This window comes from Tamandua tetradactyla, chromosome 20 (assembly GCF_023851605.1).
Source record: "Tamandua tetradactyla isolate mTamTet1 chromosome 20, mTamTet1.pri, whole genome shotgun sequence".
Classification (NCBI taxonomy): Eukaryota; Metazoa; Chordata; class Mammalia; order Pilosa; family Myrmecophagidae; genus Tamandua; species Tamandua tetradactyla.
Window position 1 is genome coordinate 19,224,671 of NC_135346.1, and position 20,113 is coordinate 19,244,783.

The 20,113-nt window shown below is 37.0% G+C and overlaps 2 protein-coding genes across 10 annotated transcripts in view; one reads left to right on the forward strand and one right to left on the reverse strand.

Moving 5' to 3' along the window:
• Positions 1-16,191, forward strand: part of PAIP2 (poly(A) binding protein interacting protein 2) — a 41,948-nt gene extending 25,757 nt beyond the window's left edge. For 3 of the 5 annotated variants that reach the window (XM_077138620.1, XM_077138621.1, XM_077138622.1), the window contains exons 2-4: positions 12,363-12,526; positions 13,892-14,071; positions 15,964-16,191. In XM_077138620.1, the coding sequence (XP_076994735.1) occupies positions 12,389-12,526; positions 13,892-14,071; positions 15,964-16,020 (375 nt within the window). In that variant the 5' untranslated portion in view covers positions 12,363-12,388 and the 3' untranslated portion in view covers positions 16,021-16,191. Of the gene's footprint in view, positions 1-10,253; positions 10,321-10,554; positions 10,597-12,362; positions 12,527-13,891; positions 14,072-15,963 lie in introns of those variants that run through there. The other 2 variants (XM_077138623.1, XM_077138624.1) reach the window with 2 other exon arrangements.
• The window catches only part of SLC23A1 (solute carrier family 23 member 1), a 30,777-nt gene that overhangs the window by 3,049 nt on the left and 7,615 nt on the right, over positions 1-20,113 (reverse strand). The window contains exons 14-16 of one of the 5 annotated variants that reach the window (XR_013166719.1): positions 18,986-19,252; positions 7,374-9,090; positions 5,132-5,700 (exon numbers count right to left, since the gene is read on the reverse strand). The exons of 1 other annotated variant lie outside the window; for it this stretch is intronic. Coding sequence is in view for 3 of the 4 variants with exons in the window: in XM_077138616.1 (XP_076994731.1) it covers positions 19,005-19,252 (248 nt within the window). In the remaining variant the exon portion in view is untranslated. Of the gene's footprint in view, positions 1-938; positions 2,243-5,131; positions 5,701-7,373; positions 9,091-18,985; positions 19,253-20,113 lie in introns of those variants that run through there. 3 more of the 5 variants (XM_077138615.1, XM_077138616.1, XM_077138619.1) reach the window with 3 other exon arrangements.

The following is a 20,113-nucleotide window of genomic DNA, read 5'->3' on the forward strand; positions in this document are numbered from 1 at the left end:
TGTACACTCTAGGCATTCCTAGATTATACCCTCTTGATCTTTAACATCTATCTTTCTTTCTGATTTCATTTATGTCCCCAGCCCTCCTCCCTCTATCATTCTCACATGCAGCTTCATTCAGTGTTTTAACATAATTGCATTACAGTTAGGTAGTATTGTGCTGTCCATTTCTGAGTTTTTGTATCCAGTCTTGTTGCACAGTCTGTATCCCTTCAGCTCCAGTTACCCACTATCTTACCCTATTTCTGTCTCCTGATGGTCTCTGTTACAAACGACATATTCCAAGTTTATTCACTAATGTCGGTTCATATCAATGAGACCATACAGTATTTGTCCTTTAGTTTTTGGCTGGCCTCACTCAGCATAATGTTCTCTAGGTCCATCCATGTTGTTACATACTTCATAAGTTTATTCTGTCTTAGAGCTGCATAATATTCCATCGTATGTATATACCACAGTTTGTTTAGCCACTCGTCTGTTGATGGACATTTTGGCTGTTTCCATCTCCTTGCAATTGTAAATAATGCTGCTTATAAACATTGGTGTGCAAATGTCCGTTTGTGTCTTTGCCCTTAAGTCCTCTGAGTAGATACCTAGCAATGGTATTGCTGGGTCATATGGCAATTCTATATTCAGCTTTTTGAGGAACCTCCAAACTGCCTTCCACAGTGGTTGCACCATTTGACATTCCCACCAACAGTGAATAAGTGTGCCTCTTTCTCCACATCCTCTCCAGCATTTGTCAGAAAATAGAATATTTTGAGTATTGTAATGCAGCAATTCTGGAAATCAAATTCTTCCCCCTCCCCAGGGTTTATTTTGCTCCTTGTAGTGATTCTTTGTTGGTTTAGTGATTTTTTTCTGAATTAATTTAGTGAAGTTTACGTTCTTTGTCATAGGTGGTCACCAAAGTCTCTGCTCTGTTAGCTTAGTGGTGATTTGATAGAGAATTCCTTTAATTCCTGGAACCAAAACAACAGCAAAACTTTCCCAGTCTTTGCAGATACAGCCCTGTGTATGGATGGTGAGGCATGGCTTTAAAACTCAGCAAGGCAGTTTACAACTCTGCCCTAGCCTTCATTTCCTGCTTGCAGGGAGTCTGAAGGTCAGCCAGAGGAGAATAGCTTAGTACTGTCTCAGGTCTTTTTGGGCATTCACTAACACTGAGCAATGCATGAGGTCTTCTAGCTTCTCTGAAATATGTGGGAGCTTTTCAAAGCTGTTATTCTCAAAAGTATCTTCTTCTCCAGCCTTTCCTCCCAGGCTTTTTATAGTATGTCTATTGTTTATTCCACCTTTTACCCTTGCCCCCATGCAGCAACTGCATACATTTGCCTTCAGAAAGAGGATAGTCATTTCAGTCCTTGAGCTGATCCTTCAGAGACCCAGGAGACAGGTCAAAACAACCACAGTTCTTTGAGGATAAGGTCAGTATTGCTCCCTTAGGTAGTGAGACCTGTACCAAGAATGTGGGTTATTTTCTTCTGGCCTTGGGGGAGGCAGGTAAGTTAAAATGCCACAAACTCTCATCAGAATTCAGCCTTTTTTTCCTCTAAGTGTTTCCCTGGCTGTTTAAGCTTTGGATTACATTCCAGAGTTTTGAAAAGGTGAATCTGACAGATTTTGCTTTTGTAGAGTTTCAGATATTAGGAGTTTCCTACTTCAGCATTTTTGTGGTGTCACATTTGAAAAGGGCCTCCTTAAGGTTTCCTTAATTCCCTTTAGTCATTGTGTTTTATAACCAATACAGATGTGGATTTTCAGTATACACAGTCATTTTTGTATTAATTGAACTCTGAAAATAAAAACTTGAGGTCCTGTTTATTCCTTTAATCTTTTTGAATCAATTAGACTAACTAAGGATTTGAAAATAATGTCAACTCACAGATATTTTTGTTATAAAAATATTGGTAGCTTTTGGCCATCTGTATTATTTCATTTTAGAGAACTTCAAACCTCCTCCCAAATTTTATATCAGTGTTTTGTATATAGTAAATATTGCAGGTTTATTGCTCACAGAAGCTACAGGTTACTTGAATTAAATATTATGAAGAAAATTACTTCAGTTGCCATGATATGTATAAATAAAAAAAAAATTTTATTGTATAAAAGGAAAAAAAAAAGACAATAGTTTTCAAAGCATTCTTCTACAAGTAGTTACAGGACAGATCCCAGAGTTTGTCATGGGCTACCATATCATCATCTCAGATTTTTCCTTGTAGCTCCTCCAGAATATAGGAAGCTAAAAGGAATAAATATTTTTTTATCTTCACAATCAACCTTTTTTTGTGTGAGAAATAACGAAAATACTAAAAAGCAATTAAATTTCAAAGCATAGCACAACAGTTAGTTGTAGAACAGATTTCAGAGTTTGGTATGGGTTACAATTCCACAATTTTAGGTTTTTACTTCTAGCTGCTCTAAGATACTGGAGACTAAAAAAATATCAACTTACTGAACGAACCTACCTTGTCTGTATAACTCCACCATCACCTTTGATCTTTGTGTCTCTCTCTTTAAAGGGTATTTGGGCTGTGGCCATTCTAACTTTATCATGCTGGAAGGGGCTGTCAGTAATATGGGGTAGGGAGTGGAACTAGCTGATGTTCTGGAGGGGCTGGGCCCTCTAGATTTCAGGATTTATCTGGTCCAGGGACCCATCTGGAGGTTATAGGTTTCTGGAAGGTTACCCTAGTGCATTGAACCTTTGTAGAGTCTTATATATCGCCCTAGGTGTTCTTTAGGATTGGCTGGAATGGTTTTGGTTGGGGGTTGGCAAGTTATGATAGTTAGCAATGTCTAACTGAAGCTTGCGTAAGAGTGAGCTCGAGAGTAGCCTCTCCACTCTATTTGAACTCTTTCAGCCACTGATATTTTATTAGTTAAACTTCTTTTACCCCATTTGGTCAGCTTGGAATTATTGATCCTACCGAGCCAGGGCTGGACTCATCCCTAGGAGTCATCTCCCTCACCACCAGGGAGTCTTTCATCCCTGGGTGTCATATCCCATGTAGGTGGAAGGGCAATAATTTCACTTTACAGAGTTGGGCATAGAGAGAATGAGGCCAGATCTGAGCAACAAAAGAGGTCCTCCAGAAGTAACTCTTAGGCATCTCTAAGCATCTCTGCTACCTACATAAATCTCACAAGAGTAATCCTCAAGATCAAGAGCTTGACGTATTGATTTTGATGTTCCTAATGTTTTGACACAGTATCAGGGGATTCCCTGATGGTAAAGTTTAATAGTTCCATATTTTTCCTCCCATCCCTCAAGGACCTTGCCAATACTTTTTGTTTATCTGCTTACTATATCCTAGGATATATTCAGGCATTACCTTAAGCTATACAGGATTAAAGGCCCTCATTCTTATTCTGGGCTCCCCGTGTTCTGTTGTTCAAATGAGCTATCCAAACAGGTTGAGTTACATTGTGTGCTACAGACAATTTAGGTTCCGGACAAAATAAACCTTTCTTCCTTTGGTTTCAAAGAGTAAGTAGGTGCAGTTCTAAAGTACAGACAATGTCTTCCTTACCCCTGTTTTCTGAATTACCTTAATCTCGACCTGATCGGCTTCATCCTTATCTCTAAATACCAGGTTATACATATATAAAACATCCTCTCAAAATTCGGAAGTAATAATTACCACTCTGGACTAAATATGTCTAGTGCTATAAGAGCTTACTCTCTAGACCCCTATTTTCTCATAAGCATTTTATAAAGGCGCTCATACATTTGTTCTTTTGTTTCTGGCTTATTTTGCCTCAACAGATGTCCCATTGATTCATTCACATTGTTGCATGCCTGACGATGTCGTTCCCTTTTGTAGCAGCACAGTAGTCAATCATATGTATACACCATTGTTCGCTAATCTACTTCTCAGTCAGTGCATCCTTCAGCAACCTGCATTAATTAGGCATCATGTATAATGCCCAAAGTCCACATCCGTGAACATTCTCAATTTTAGATAATTTCATTGTTCCCAAGAGAAAGATAACCAATAAACACACCTCACCAAATAGGAAATCGAAAACTCCCCTTAACTGTTGTCCCTCCCCCCACTGTTTACCCCTGCTATTGCAGTGGTACTGCTGATGTTTTCCTGTTGAACATAATCCATAGCATGCAATAACCATTTTTTTTTCCCGTGTACCCTGGACTTGAACACTCTTTGTACACGAATCATACCTTTGAAGTAGTTCTTGCAAGAACTTATTTACGTTTCTAGTGTTAATCAGTGGGACACATAGATCTGTACAACCCCTTTCAGTCATGTTCACCTTCGGTATGGTAATATTACTTATACTCCCCGCTAGAGAACCACCTTCACTTCTGTCTATTCCCTTACATTTGAGTTCAACCTCATTAGCTAACCATTCACCCATCTCTACCTTCTCAGTGTCTCTAAATTCCCTATGTTCTTGTATTATAAACCTCCAATTTTACTTTTACCATGGTCATAAAAGTAGAGTCATACAATATCCTTTTGTATCTGGCTTATCTCACTCAGCATTATGTCCTCAAGGGTTATCCATGTTGTCATGTGCTTCAGGACCTTATTTCATCTTACTGCTGTCTAATATTCATTGTATGTATATACCACATTTAGTTAATTCACTCATCTGTTGATGGGCATTTGGATTGTTTCCATCTTTTGCAGTTGTTAATAATGTTGCTATGAACATCGGTGTGCAAATGTCTTGCTTTCAGCTCTTCTAGGTTATTTAGTATTTGCTGCATATATTTGTAACTGTTGCCTCTTACCTGCCTTAACATGCCCTGACGTATCCAGACATCTCTCGTTCTTGCAAGCCTTGCTATTCTAACCCCCTGCCTAGCAACTCCTGAGCATATATCACACCACCTTTTCACCTCTTCTTCATTAGACCATGTACACTCCTCACCTCACCACCCATTATAATATTCAACACACCTCCTAGCCAATCCACATCCTACACGACACCATACCAGCTGCCCATCAAAGTTTCTTCACCTCTAATTAACTCCCCCTCACCAACCCTATATATTCTTTGTGTTTCCTCCTGTTGGGGTCTTAGCCTGTAAGCCTTGCCAGCCAGCTAGGTCCCGCGAGCCCTATGCAATAAATTACTGCTATTATTCTTTAGTCTCGGTTTATTGTGCTCGCGCGCCCTCCAGACCTTCGAGCCCCGTGGTCTTGGCTGACGCCGCTCTCCGGCCGAACCACATCCGAGGACGAGACCCCAGTGCGGTTGGGCTAGGCAAGCCCCAAGCCGCAAGTATTTATTACTGATATTGCTGGGTCATAGAGCAACTCAATGTTTAGTTTCCTAAGGAACCATCAAACAGTCTTCCATAGTGGCTGCACCATTATGCATGTGCACCAGCTGTGCATAAGTGTCCCATTTCCTCCACATCCTCTCCAACATTTGTAGTTTCCTGTTTGTTTAATAGCAGCCATTCTTACAGGTGTGAGGTAGAATCTCAATGTAGTCTTGATCTGCATTTCCCTTATAGCTAATGAAAAAGAGAATTTCTTTATGTGCTTTTGAGCCATCTATTTTTGCTCTTCAGAAGAATGTCTGTTCATATCTTTAGCCCATTTTATAATTGGATTGTTTGTTCTTTTGTTGTTGAGTTATATGATTTCTTTATGTATACAGAATGCCAAACCTTTGTCCGATATGTGATTTCTAAATACTTTCTCCCATTGAGTTGGCTGCCTCTTCACCTTTTTTTTTTTTTTTTTTCCTATAGCATTTCTCTTTATTCATCTTTTCCCTCAACTTTCACATACATTTCAGGCTTCAGTTGCTTTACCAGCACTTTCTTTTTTTTTTTTTTTTTTTTAATTTTTTTATTAATCAAAAAAAAGAAAAGAAATTAACACAACATTTAGAAATCATTCCATTCTACACATGCACTCAGTAATTCTTAGTATCATCACATAGATGTATGATCATCATTTCTTAGTACATTTGCATCGATTTAGGAAAAGAACTAGCAAAACAGCAGAAAAAGATATAGAATGTTAATATAGAGAAGAGAATTAAAATAATAATACTAATAATATATATATATATATAAAAAGGAAAAAGAAAAAAACAAAAACAAAAGATACAAACACACAAACAAACAAACAAAAAACCATATTTCAGGTGCAGCTTCATTCAGTGTTCCAACCTAGTTACATTACACTTAGGTATTATTGTGCTGTCCATTTTTGAGTTTTTGTATCTAGTCCTGTTGCACAGTCTGTATCCCTTCAGCTCCAATTACCCATTATCTTACCCTGTTTCTAACTCCTGCTGGTCTCTGTTACCAATGATATAGTCCAAGCTGATTCTCGAATGTCGGTTCATATCAGTGGGACCATACAGTATTTGTCCTTTAGTTTTTGGCTAGACTCACTCAGCATAATGTTCTCTAGGTCCATCTATGTTATTACATGCTTCATAAGTTTAGTCTGTCTTAAAGCTGCATAATATTCCATCGTAGGTATACGCCACAGTTTGTTTAGCCACTCGTCTGTTGATGGGCATTTTGGCTGTTTCCATCTCTTTGAAGTTGTAGATAATGCTGCTATAAACACTGGTGTGCAAATGTCCGTCTGTGTCTTTGCCCTTAAGTCCTTTGAGTAGATACCTAGCAGTGGTATTGCTGGGTCGTAATCCATTCTGCCATTCTATGTCTTTTGATTGGGAAATTCAGTCCATTAACTTTTAGTGTTATTACTGTTTGGATAATATTTTCCTCTACCATTTTGGCTTTTGTATTATATATATCATATCTGATTTTCCTTCTTTCTACACTTTACTCCATACCTCTCTCTTCTGTCTTTTCATATCTGACTCTAGTGCTCCCTTTAGTATTTCTTGCAGAGCTGGTCTCTTGGTCACAAATTCTCTCAGTGACTTTTTGTCTATAAATGTTTTAATTTCTCCTTCATTTTTGAAGGACAATTTTGCTGGATATAGGAGTCTTGGTTGGCAGTTTTTCTCTTTTAGTGATTTAAATATATCATCCCACTGTCTTCTAGCTTCCATGGTTTCTGCTGAGAAATCTACACATAGTCTTATTGGGTTTCCCTTGTATGTGACAGATTGTTTTTCTCTTGCTGCTTTCAAGATCCTCTCTTTCTCTTTGACCTCTGACATTCTAACTAGTAAATGTCTTGGAGAACGCCTATTTGGGTCTATTCTCTTTGGGGTGCGCTGCACTTCTTGGATCTGTATATTTAGGTCTTTCATAAGAGTTGGGAAATTTTCAGTGATAATTTCTTCCATTAGTTTTTCTCCTCCTTTTCCCTTCTCTTCTCCTTCTGGGACACCCACAACACGTATATTTGTGCGCTTTTTTTCATATTGTCATTCAGTTCCCTGATTCCCTGCTCAACCTCTTCACCTTTTTGACAAAGTCTTCTGAGGTGCAAAAGCATTTGATTTTGAGGAGTTCCCATTTATCTTTTTTCTTTTGTTGATTGTGCTTTGGGTGTAAAGTTTAGGAAGCTACCTCCTATTACTAGGCCTTAAAGATGTTTCCCTACATTTTTTTCTAGAAGCTTTATGGTGCTAGTTCTTATATTTAAGTGTTTGATCCACTTTGAGTTAATTTTTGGATAGGTTGTAAGGTAAGGGTCCTCTTTCAGTCTTTTGGCTATTGATACCCAGTTCTTCCATGCCCATTTATTGAAAAGACTATTTTTTTCCCAGTGCAGTGGATTTAGGGGCCTTGTCAAAAATCAGTTGACCATAGATTTGGTGATCTATTTCTCTACTCTTGATTTGATTCCATTGGTCAATACTTCTATCTTTGTGCCAGTACCATGCTGTATTTTGACCACTGTGCCTTTACAATAAGTTTTAAAGTCAAGAAATGTTCATCCTCCCACTTCGTTCTTCTTTTTAAGGATGCTTTTAGCTATTCAGGATCTCTTTTTCTTTCAGATGAATTTGGTAACTAGCTTTTCCAAGTCTTCAAAGTAGGTTGTTGAAATTTAATTGGTTCTACGTTGAATCTGTAGATCAATTTGGGTAGAACTGATATCTTAACTAAATTTAACCTTCCTATCCATGAGCAGGAAATGTCTTTCCAGTCTTTCCACCTGTTTAGATCTTCTTTGATTTCTTTTAGCAGTGTTATGTAGTTTCTGTGTACAAGTCCTAAGTTCATTCCTAAGTACTTGATTCTTTTAGTTGCTGCTTTGAATGGAACCTTTTCCTTAACTGACTCCTCAGGTCATTGCTTGTGTATAGAAATGTTACTGATTTTTGCACATTAATTTTATATTCTGCCACCTTGCCAAATTTATTAGCTCAGATAACTTTGTTGTAGATTTCTCAGGATTTTCCGAGTATAGTATCATGTCATATTCAAATAATGAAAAAATTACTTCTTCCTTTCCAATTTGGATGCCTTTTGTTTGTCCTGCCTGATTGCTCTAGCTAGAACTTCTAGCACAATATTGAATAATAATAATGCTTGTATAAATTTTTTAAAAGCGTTGATATCAGCTGCTTGTTTTAGAGTGAGAGTGATGGGCTTGAATTTCACCTCCATTGCTTATTATATGTGTAATCTGGAACAACTTAACTTAAATGAGTTTGATTATAACAGTGCATCCATAAGGCTATAGTGTCCTTTTTTTTTTTACTATATAATCATATTCATTTCTGGGAGAAATATGTAAGTAGTTATTGACAGTGGCTAACCTTTGGGAAAAGAATTTGAGTTAAGAGTTGTGTTTGGTGGTGAGGAATGAGTCAGCCAGACTTTCACTCATTTTGTCAAAGCTGAAAACGTATAACTGAGAGGCTAGTATTAAAAACAGTTTGGCAGTTCCTCATAAACTGAGACATAGAATTAATGTGATCCAGCAATTCCACTTCTAAGTTTACACCCAAAAGTGTTGAAAATAGAGTCAAACAAATCTTATACAGAGTTTCTGTTTGGGTGATGAAAAAGAATTGGTAATGGATAGTAACACAACATTATGAATGTAATGACGCCATTGAAGTGTACATTAAAATGGATAAAATGGGGGTGGGCCATGGTTGCTCAGCAGGTGAAATTCCCGCCTGCCGTGCCAGAGACTCAGTTTCGATTCTTGGTGCCTGCCCATGTTAAAAAAAAAAAAAAGGGTTAAAATGGGAAATCTGTTCTTTTATGTAACATATATATGTTAGCAGAATACATGTTCTTTTTTTAAAGAACATAATATACCCAAGAAACCTGAAAACATCTGTTCATGCAAAAACTTGTACATGAATATTCATAGCAGCGTTATTCCTAATAGCCCCAAAGTAGAAATAACCCAAATGTCTATCAACTGATAAGTAGATAACCAAAGTATATTCTATACAATGGAATATTATTTTGTCATAAAAAGGAGTGATGTACTGATACATGCTACAACATAGAAGAACCTTGAAAACATAGTGCTCAGTGAAAGAAGCCAGAAACAGAACATCACATATTGTATGACTCCATTTATATGAAATGTCCAGAATAGACAAAGCTTCAGAGACCAGAAAGGAGGTTAGTGGTTATCAGAGACAGAGAAGGAGGGAATGGGAGTGAGTACCAAGTTTCTTTTTTAGGTTATGAACTAATGTTCTGGAATTAAATAAATGTAGTTGTTGTACAAACTTGTGAATATACTCAAAACTGCTGAATTATGTATTTTAAAAGTGTGGATTTTATGGTGTGTGAATTATATCAATTTTTTAAAGTAGTATAACACACACACAAAGGACACACTGTAAAGAATATGATCCTCGAAGGGTCAAGAACAGATTCTTAAAAAAAGGGAAAATCCAGTACCTTCAGTGATTGTAGGTTTGTCAGCATTCTGGAAATAGATAATCCTTACCCCTCTGGCTTTCTCTTGCCTGATTGTACCCAGAAATCTGGTCAGCAGTTGTTCCTTCCCTCAGCTTTCCAAGGTATAAGATTATTTACCCAGATTCAGGTTTGTTCTTGCCTGGTTGTACCCAGAAATCTGGTCAGCAGTTGTTCCTTCCCTCAGCTTTCCAAGGTATAAGATTATTTACCCGGATTCAAGTTTGTTCTTGGTAGCTTCAGTTACAATTTGTTTCCCAAATATTGCTTGACTGAAAGTTATTTCTTTTACTGTCTTTTATAGACTCTTTGACTAGGAACTGTACCAGAGCCAGGGGTTGTTTGATGAGGTGATAATGGGCAAAAAGCTGACCTAGGCCCTGTCAAATGCTGATATTGGGCCCTGTTTGCTGAGAGCTCTTTGTTTATATTTTATTTACTGACTGGCATCAAACAAGAAGAGAGGAGTCTCCTAGTGATTCCCAGACTATAGAATTTTCATTGTTAGTACAGGCTTGTGATCATAAAATGGGTGTGAAACACTTAAAAAACAAGATTGCATTTATATATAGATATATTTTAGTCAGCTGAAGTATATTTAAAAGGAAGTTAGAAGTTTTGTATGGGCATGTTTCACATATAGTTGCTGTTTAACTGTTTAATTATAGTTGAATATTGAATATCCTATACGCTATATTAAATATAATTTTTTTGCTGTTTTTAACTGAACATATAAGTGATGTGTTTCCCTGTCATTTGTTAATGTGGTCTTCTGAAAGGTAAGATTTAATGAGTTTTCTTTACAGAGGATTGTAGGCATAAATTGGAAAAATAGTAATAAAAACTTATAAATTGAGGTATCTTTTGAACATAGCTTACTGATAGGTTCATACATGGATTAGGCAAAATTCCACCTAGTTGCAAGGCAAGATCAACCCCTACTGTTCAAAATATTTAAGGTAAATTTCAAATGTATTCAATTTAAGGATAAGCATATAAATGTTTGACTCATAAAAATGAATAATTTCCTTTAGAGGAATTGATTGCTAGTTAGTCAAAACTTATTATCAAAATAAAGGGCTTTGGGCGGGCCACAGTGGCTCAGCAGGAAGAGTTCACACCTGCCGTGCCGGAGACCCAGGTTCGATTCCCGGTGCCTGCCCATGCAAAAATAAATAAAGGGTTTTTATTTTATCTGAATTTAATGATGAATAAAAATAGCAAAGATACCATTGTCTGCCTTCTGTCTTGTTTGCATTCCCAGTGTCTCAGTTTCCTAACCCAAAATCATGTTTTCTTCATACTGACATCCTACTACATGACTCTCAGACTCTTTTCCTCTCTTTCATACACATACATACCACAACAGCTAGGGGAGAAGTTCCCGGTAATATGTATTTGAGGACGTCTTGAGTTTTTTTATTTAAAATTTCACCCCCTTGATGCTGAATACTAATGTATTCAGTACTTGAGAAAATAGTTATGTATATAGGGATAGGACTTCCCTGTCCCCACGTCTCCAGATGAGATACTTAAACAGCTTTCTGTTTTCATCATATTTATGTCCTTATAAGGATGAAGTCCATAGACTGAATTTAAAGGGTCGTTCAACACAGATAGAGCAAATTCCTCTCCTCTGAACCTTACCCTAAGAAAAAAACATTTCTAGTAGTAAATTTTGGTTTTGTATGTACTTGATTATGATAACTTTAGAGTAAACACGGCATTTTGAACTATATCTCATATTAACTATCCTCTTTTCTTTCTGTGGCACACTACTGCTTGAATTTATGTACAGGTAATTCTTATTTTATGTAGACTCATTTTTGGCAGTTTCATACTTAAAGAATTAGTAGAATATTATAGGCAGTTTCATACTTAATGATTATTAGTAGAATATTATAGAATCTGAAACTCTGCTTGGAAGTTTTAGTCTGCAGTATGTCAGTTAAGTTAGATCATGGTATCAACTTGTGATTGAATTGTAAAAAACCAATACTAAGATAAAAAGAGATGCTGAAACTCATCGTACAATAGGGAAATCTAGACATGGGGGAATTTGATGGATCTAGAGAATGGATGTGAAGGAAAGATCAAGAGCTATACCTTGGGACTGATAAAACGAGATTATTAAAAATTTATTAGTTTTTACTTATTATCTCTGGACTTTGGGAATCAGTTTAAAGTAGAATTTGCTTTTCATAAAGTCACTTATCAGCAACCAAGTCTTCCAGACCATGCTTTTTTATAAAGCAGGGCTATTTAATATAAAATAAATTGGATGGTCTGGAGATTGCATTTAAGCATTTGATTACCCTAATTTACTGTTACCAGAAAACATTAGATTAATCTAGACTGTTCTCAGCTATTTTTTAAACATTAAAATCATTTGAAAAAAAATTATGTGAAACTTTCCATCTACTCACCTTATGTGCATTTATTATTTCATGTGTATCACCTAATCATGATGTCTGGTAATAGCAGACATACTTAAGAACTGAAAGGGTGACTGGCAGTAGATTAACTGTATTATTATTCTTATAAGGTTAAAAAGGACAAGTAACGCCAACCATGAAAGATCCAAGTCGCAGCAGTACTAGCCCAAGCATCATCAATGAAGATGTGATTATTAATGGTCATTCTCATGAAGATGACAATCCATTTGCAGAGTACATGTGGATGGAAAATGAAGAAGAATTCAACAGACAAGTTAGTTTTTTGTGCAAACGTGTTCTTTTTCATAGTCCATTTTAGTCCTCGAATAATGAATCTGTCCCTAAAGTGTATTTTTTCTCTGGCCCCTTACATGTGATATGTATGGATTTATATGTCACCATTCAAATTTTTATTTGGGTGCTGAGATAGTCCAAATGCCAGTTTACTGCCAGGCTTAACTGCTTGTTAAAATAACTTGGGGATATATCATCATTATCCATCCAAGTGCTTAAAAAAATAAATAAATAAAAAATAACTTGGGGAACTTGTTTCAGAATTCTACGCCTGGCAGTTCTGAATCAAGAGGACTAGAGTGGCACCTGGGAAACATGTACTTTAAAGCTCCCAGATGGTTCCAGTGAGCAATCCAGTTTGGGAACCACTGTCTTTGACCAGTTGGATTGCTGTGTTATAGTTAAAATCAAGAGAATTAACGAATTGGGGCATATGGGTACAAATACTAGGATACAGAATTGTATTGTTTTTTACCTGAAGTTCTCAATCTGATCAGCCTGAAAAAATCTGACACCAGTGTTCTCTTTAGAGAACTTACATAATTGATAAACCTTATTTTATTCCCATATTTCCAGCACTTGTCCCCATCTTTCTAGTTCTTCCCCTGGATTATGGCTTTGATAGTAATGGGGTTTAACTTCTCTATATTCGATAAGAGATGTTCAAGAGTAAAATGGTTTGTTTAGTCTTATTTCAGTGAGAATCACCTGGGTTATTTTTTTAAATAACCTATTTTCTTGTCCTTCCTCCTTACAGATTCTGGTTCAGTCATTTTGGAATGGGGTTGGGGTATTTATATAGTTTTAAAGTATAATCGATAATTCTGATGTGCATTCCTCAATGAAAACCTTTTTTTTTTTAATTTCTTCCTTGCCACCCCCAGTGGAAAAAACAATATTCTGCTAATGCAAGTAAGACATAGCAAAACCCTAAGCAGATCTTCCCAGGCCTTTATATTGAGATTTTTTTTCCTTAGCAAAGGAGGAAGTACGATATTATGTTTTTAAATGGCTTAATTCAAGATATTTTAAGCCATTCCTAGTGGTGTCTTATAAAGTATGCTATAAATTATTCTTCATTTTTTTGGTTTTTTTTTATTTTTTATATATTTTTTGTATTTTTTATTTTTATTTTTCTCTATATTATCATTTTATTTCTTTTTCTGTTGTCTTGCTATTTCTTTTTCTAAATCGATGCAAATGTACTAAGAAATGATGATCATATATCTATGTGATGATATTAAGAATTACTGATTGCATGTGTAGAATGGAATGATTTCTAAATGTTGTGTTAATTTTTTTTAATTAATTAAAAAAAATTATTCTTCATTTATTATAAATCCAGATAGAAGAGGAGTTATGGGAAGAAGAATTTATTGAGCGCTGTTTCCAAGAAATGCTGGAAGAGGAAGAAGAACATGAGTGGTTTATTCCAGCTCGAGATCTCCCACAAACTATGGACCAAATCCAGGACCAATTTAATGACCTTGTTATCAGCGATGGCTCTTCTCTGGAAGATCTTGTGGTAAAAGTTATTTTTCATCTTATAAAAACCTAGCTCATCTTTCCCATAAGTGGAAAAGCCAGCCACTATGAGTTTAAGAAGAGCTGTGCATGTCTTCCCCTTCAGAAATTGTACTGCCTCTTACAGTGGAAGCAGAGGCCTCCACAGTCTCACTCATGACCTAGAGTGACTTCTGGCAACACTCTGGAGCTAGTTTTAGACTAAGTAGATTTCTTGCCACTACCTTTAGACTTGATAAACTTTCAGATACAATTTCACCAAATGGTTAGGGCAAGATTAAAAAGGGGTGGTTTCCAAACCTGGCTGTGTATCATAATTACCTGTGAAGCATTAAAAAAAAATTTTTGGTTCCTAGGCTGTATCTTAGACCTGCAGACTCTGTCTCCTACTTATGTTGATTTTTAAAAAGCACTCCCAGAGGATTTATTATGCAATCAGCCTGGGCCATTCAGGCCTGTGAAAACCACTCTTCTAAGGGGCTTTATAGCGAACACTGATATTGACATTATTGCAGTAAATGGCAGAAACCTAATTGAACAGCTGTGTCATTTGAATAGTCTATTGGGATATAATTGTTTATGGCTACATTAGTCACTCCATAAATAATCGTGGTTTCCTTGATGAATGAAGTCCTTTGCTGGGCATGATGTATAACTTTAATCTGGACCCAATACAAGTCCATGGTATAGAAACTTATTTGTTCCACTCAAGTCTAATTGATATTATTTTAATTTATTCTAACTCTACTGCTTAATTTATTCTTATTCTACTGCTGCCAAAAGATTGCACATTTAAGAACATTGCTTTTTAATTTAAATCTCAAACTTAAAATGTAACCTTCCCTTAGAGGGAAAGATTCTGTGACCTTTCGAAGGAAATGGTTGTATAATTATGAAACTAAAATTAAACTGTTGTACCATCATATTGTAAGTGACAGCAGGGTCAGATTCTTTTTTTTTTTGGAGGTACATGATCCAGGAATCGTATCCGGGTCTCCCCCAGGGCAGGCAGATTCCATTTTAAAGTCTGCCAGCATGCCTACATTTCAGACCCTGGACTCCATCCTTATTTCTTTTCTTCTTTATCAACTTGCAGTCCAAGAGATTGGAAAAGAATTTCCAGCCATTTTTCCCTGTTTTACACGTCCAGTTAGGGAAATAAAGATTTACAGATACAGAAAGCTCTGTGACCCTTAAGAAATATTGGCCCATCACCACACACACACACAGACATTCTCTCTCTCTCTCTCTCTCTCTCTCACTCACTCAACACCCCATACTCCTTTTTTGTTGAACTGAGCCCCAGAAAGGGGACTTATCCAAGATTATATAGGAAGTTAGGGACAGAGCTGGAATTCGGACTTAAGTCTTCTGACTCTACATTTTCCATTTATGCACTCTGCTTCCTATGGGAATTACGAAACAGCAATTGTAGAAGGACAACTTCATTATTTCAGTGTGGATCTTAAAAAAAATTAATCCATAGACAGTTCATCCAATCACTTTAACAATAATTGCAATACTTATTTAATACGTTTATATGGTGTAAAAGTGTTTAAAGAAAGTCATGTATCATAGTTAAATTAATTCCTTGGTGAGTACCATTCCTTTAGTTTATATGAAGGTGGTGGGTTTCTGGTTAAGCTTAAGCAAACTTATTTCATTTCCTACTTTTTCAAAAGGTTGGTATAATTTGATAAGTTATACATAGCTCACATCTAGTTCCTCCTTTTCCTGCCATAAATTTTGGGTTAAGTTGAACCTTGCAATCTGAGTTCTTGCTTTTGTCTTGTGCTTTTCGGAAAATGCTTTTGCCTGTGGATCTGAGTTGAATGCTTCTGAGTATCTGGAGCTGTTAAATTGAACTTGCTTTTTTATGTACTTATTTTCCAGGTCAAGAGCAATCTGAATCCAAATGCAAAGGAGTTTGTTCCTGGGGTGAAGTACTAAAATATTTGAGTAGAAGGGGCCCTCTTTTGGTGGATGTAGCACAATTTCCACACTGTGAAGGCAGTATTAGAAGACTTAATTGTAAAAGCTCTCTCTTGTCACTGTGTTACACTTATGCATTGCCAAAGTTTTGTTAGTCTTGCATGCTTAATAAAAGTGCTGAGACTGTTATTAAGTAAAAAGCTGTCAAATATTTACTGAAAATAGAATTGGCCCCATGGCTTGATGTGAAGACAGCGAGGAAAGAAGCACCAGTCAAAGTTGTGACAAAGCAACAAATTAAATGACCTCTAAATCTTAACTAAATTTTCCTTGAGGCTAAATTGGTTCCTTAGCGTTAACTAACTCTTGTTAATGTCTAAACTTTGTTTAAATGAGTAAATTTAAATTCTAATTGTTAAGCATATTTCTCAATTGAGACTTCAATTTGTTTTTGTCCCCATCAAAAAGAATCTTCTTTTTCTGGATAAGGCCTGTTATTTAAAGTAATTCATTATAGACGAGTATGCTTTTGGTTACTGAGGTTCTAAGATAGTGACAGATGAGAACTATTCCTGACTTTTATGGTATGTTACCATGTTAGAAATGTTTAATTCTGCTCCTAATGTTATACTGAGGAAGTTTGTGATTTAAGAATTGTATTTTTTTTTTAAGGGAGCCCACTGCAACACAGTTATGCCTCTGTAAAGCCTAACATTTAAAGAATCCATAATCCAAGTGGACAAAGAAATTGTAACACTATGATTTGAGTGGTGCTTTTCCTTGCTTTGTTAACCATCAGGACAATAGTCTACAGCACAACTTTTCTTTTAACAAAGCTAGAACAGTTTTGGCTTCTTAAACTTCATATTTGGGTAGGTTAAGCTGCCATACGTGTTCAGTGTGAATAGTGTTTAAGTTGAAAATATTGTAAAAAAATTATATTTTTTCAAAAATATTTAAAAAAATAAATAATAGTAGAACTGAGCTGGTGGTTGTGTTTATTGGATACTAGAATTCAGGTTCTTCAGTGATGATGCACATTAGCATGGGTTCTGTACCTCAGGACAACCCTGCTGGCAAGATATGCAGAGAGCAAGCTTTATTAGGTTCCATAGTAGCAAGTATGCTGCTATACAAGTATCTGATGGAAATGCAGCAATAAAGTAAATCCCATTGCCTCCTCCTTAACCCACCTTGATGTCAGTCAGGCTGTGGTGTTGGTGCAATCATAGATAGCCAAAAAGAAACTTTTTGACGGAGTAACATAATGGTTGTCTCCATTGTGGTTACTGATTTTCACAAGTCATAGCAGGTTTAATAATGCTGGTGTATGGTTTTGATTCACTTTAACACCCCACCCCTGCCACAAGCTTATATGTTTGTGGCTAATCTTTGTTTGGGCTAGACTGTCAATCAGCTAGCAATTTCCTTGGTCCACATACAGTTCTGCCTCATGGTCCTACTCAGCTCTTGATAATATCATCTATACTTTTCCTTGAGCTTGCTGCAAGGGTTAAGAATTTTGATGTTTGTAATTGAAACTTTTATTTGTCATTAGCCTAAAATACATCATTTCCTTAATGCTGGAAGTTATGAACTAGGATGGCCAAGAGGCTGTTTGGCATATCCCAGCAGTAGCAAGAGCCCCATGGGAGGAGTCTCAGAAAGATAAAGAAGGGCATGTAGTCAGTTCTCGCTCACATTCTCCCTAGGGAGAACACATGTCCAAATGTTCTTTAGTAGCCACCTTAACAAACTAATGTATAAGTGGGTTTTTAAAGAAACCCTGAATCAAAGACAGTCATTCCAGATTCTTGTTCTTTTTGGAGCCTTGATACAACCAGTTCCCCTCTGTTCCCTGTCCTCTGACAGCCCAGTACTATCAGTTGCACAGCAGGCTGCCAAATATGGGATGCTTATAGAACCTTTCTCCAAGCTCAGGGGCAGATGGGTTTATTTCCATATACTGCCAAATTGTCATAGTAAAGTAAATCTGGAGATTATAAGCTGGAATTAAAAGAGGCATTTGTAACCAATGATTAAGAGCAAAGACTTTGGCCAGACTTTCTATTGTGACTCCAGTGATCATGGGCAAGTCATTTATTCTTTCTGTGCCTCAGTTTCCACATCTGTAAGATGGCATAATAAAAATATCTGTTTCAGGATTATGTGAGAAGTTAATAGACATCAAGCACTTAAGATAGTACTGGCACATAGAAAGTTCTATTTAAGTGATTGCTCTTATTATTACCAAGAAAGAGTCATCTAAGCTAAGTTGTCATTTTGTTGGAGCTTTTCCTATCTGTATGAGAAAAAAAAAGCACATTAAAACTACTTTAGTGTTCCAGTGTTTCAGCTATGGAGAGCCAGGCTTCTGCATTACAGAGATGGAAGGTTTCAGAGCACCAGCTGCTCAAGTGTTGAAGCCCTCCAGACAAGTGATCACTCCATCAGGAGTTATACTGGCATAGTTTTAGTGTAACTGAAGTTATCCTGTTTCAGAGGGTTTTAATTTTATAACCCTGTTGAGACAAGGCAGTTTATATAAGAGGATTTTTCCTATTCTTGTACATGTCTCTGTTGCCCAACTTTTTCCTTACCCTAAAGTGCTATTTCTTTAGCATATTAGAGTCCAAAGATGAGGCTGCCTGTGGCTGGAGTTATTGGGTGATGGATCCCAGTTGGCCCAGATTCTGCTCAGGTACCAAGAAGGCTGGAGGGATCAGTATATTTCAGCATACTTGTAACTTCTTTATGGCCCACATCAGTTGAGAAGTTCTGCTCTTTCTCACTGTAAAATATCTAAGGAGTTCCGCTAAAAGTCCATACATTGACTTTTTACCTAGTCTGTCTTCCCCTTGAGGATACTCAAATAGATCACAAAAATAGGAATGGACTAGTTTGATTTTTCTTTGGCTAAGGTACAAGAATGTTTTGATTATTCAGTCTTTCCACAAAAGCCATACACAAATACATATCCTACCTTTCCTGGAAGTAATTTTTCAGACCTTGGTACACACAGACACGGTTTCTATGTTTTCTGGAGTGTCTTCTGGAACTGCAAGCTGGTCTTTTGACCTTGAAGAAAATCCTTTGAAGACTGGGCAGATTGGAATGTATTTCAGAAAGGCGATCCTTTTTACCATTTCCATCCCAATGGGAAAATCGTAGCTTTTGAGGGTAGAAGACATCTCACTATTGGCATGGGCACCAGCTTTCCACTGTATCAGACCTCGTTCCTCTGGGCTCCCTGGAGCAGGAGGACAGTAGCATCCTTTACCAGGGCCAGCAACCCTCTCCTACGTCCTCTTCTCATGACCTAGTCCTGACATAGACTTCTGGAATCAAGTATCTTTCTCAAATATCTTCTAGTCCTAAAAATTTGTTAAATCCATGATTTCTGAGCTTCTAACTTGGCCTCAGCACTAGGAAACACTTTCAGATACTGGTAATAATTAGTATTTGACAACTTACAGTGTGCCAGGCCCTGTGCTTTAATTTCATTACCTCATTTCTTGAAGACACCCCTGGGAGGTGTATAGGCACTATTTAACAAAATGCTATGATGAAGAAACTGGTTAAATGATTGGCAATCAAGATCTGTGAGTATGTAGCTTGTGTGTCCTGGCTCCAGGGGTGGGGCAATTTGGTATTTTGAAAATAAACTCTTGTATTTATAATACAAGCCCCAGAAAGTCAAGCTATGTAAAAATTGTTTTTGGTGATAAGGATCCACAAAAAATGTTTTACAACTAGGGGAATTCTCCTCTAGAAAGTGGGGGAGGGGATGCATGAGCTCTCTGAGGTTTTCATAAGAGGGCTGGGGTTCGCAAAGGCTGTGAAACACTGCAGTGTAGCAGGAGGAATGTGAGAGCTCCATGTGCCCCATGGATGAAAGTAAGCAAATGAGACACAAAGCTAGCAGCCCAGGCTACGAACCCCATGAGAAGTGCCGACCATATGTGCCCCCAGATCTCTGAGGGCTTTGAGAGGAGGTTGGAAAGTAACATGTGAGCTATCCCTTGTTGCACAAAGCACACAGGTGGGCAGAGGGGGAGGAGCTGTAGGTGTGGCACAGGACTAGTGTCTGATTAACGCTCTCCCACTGTCA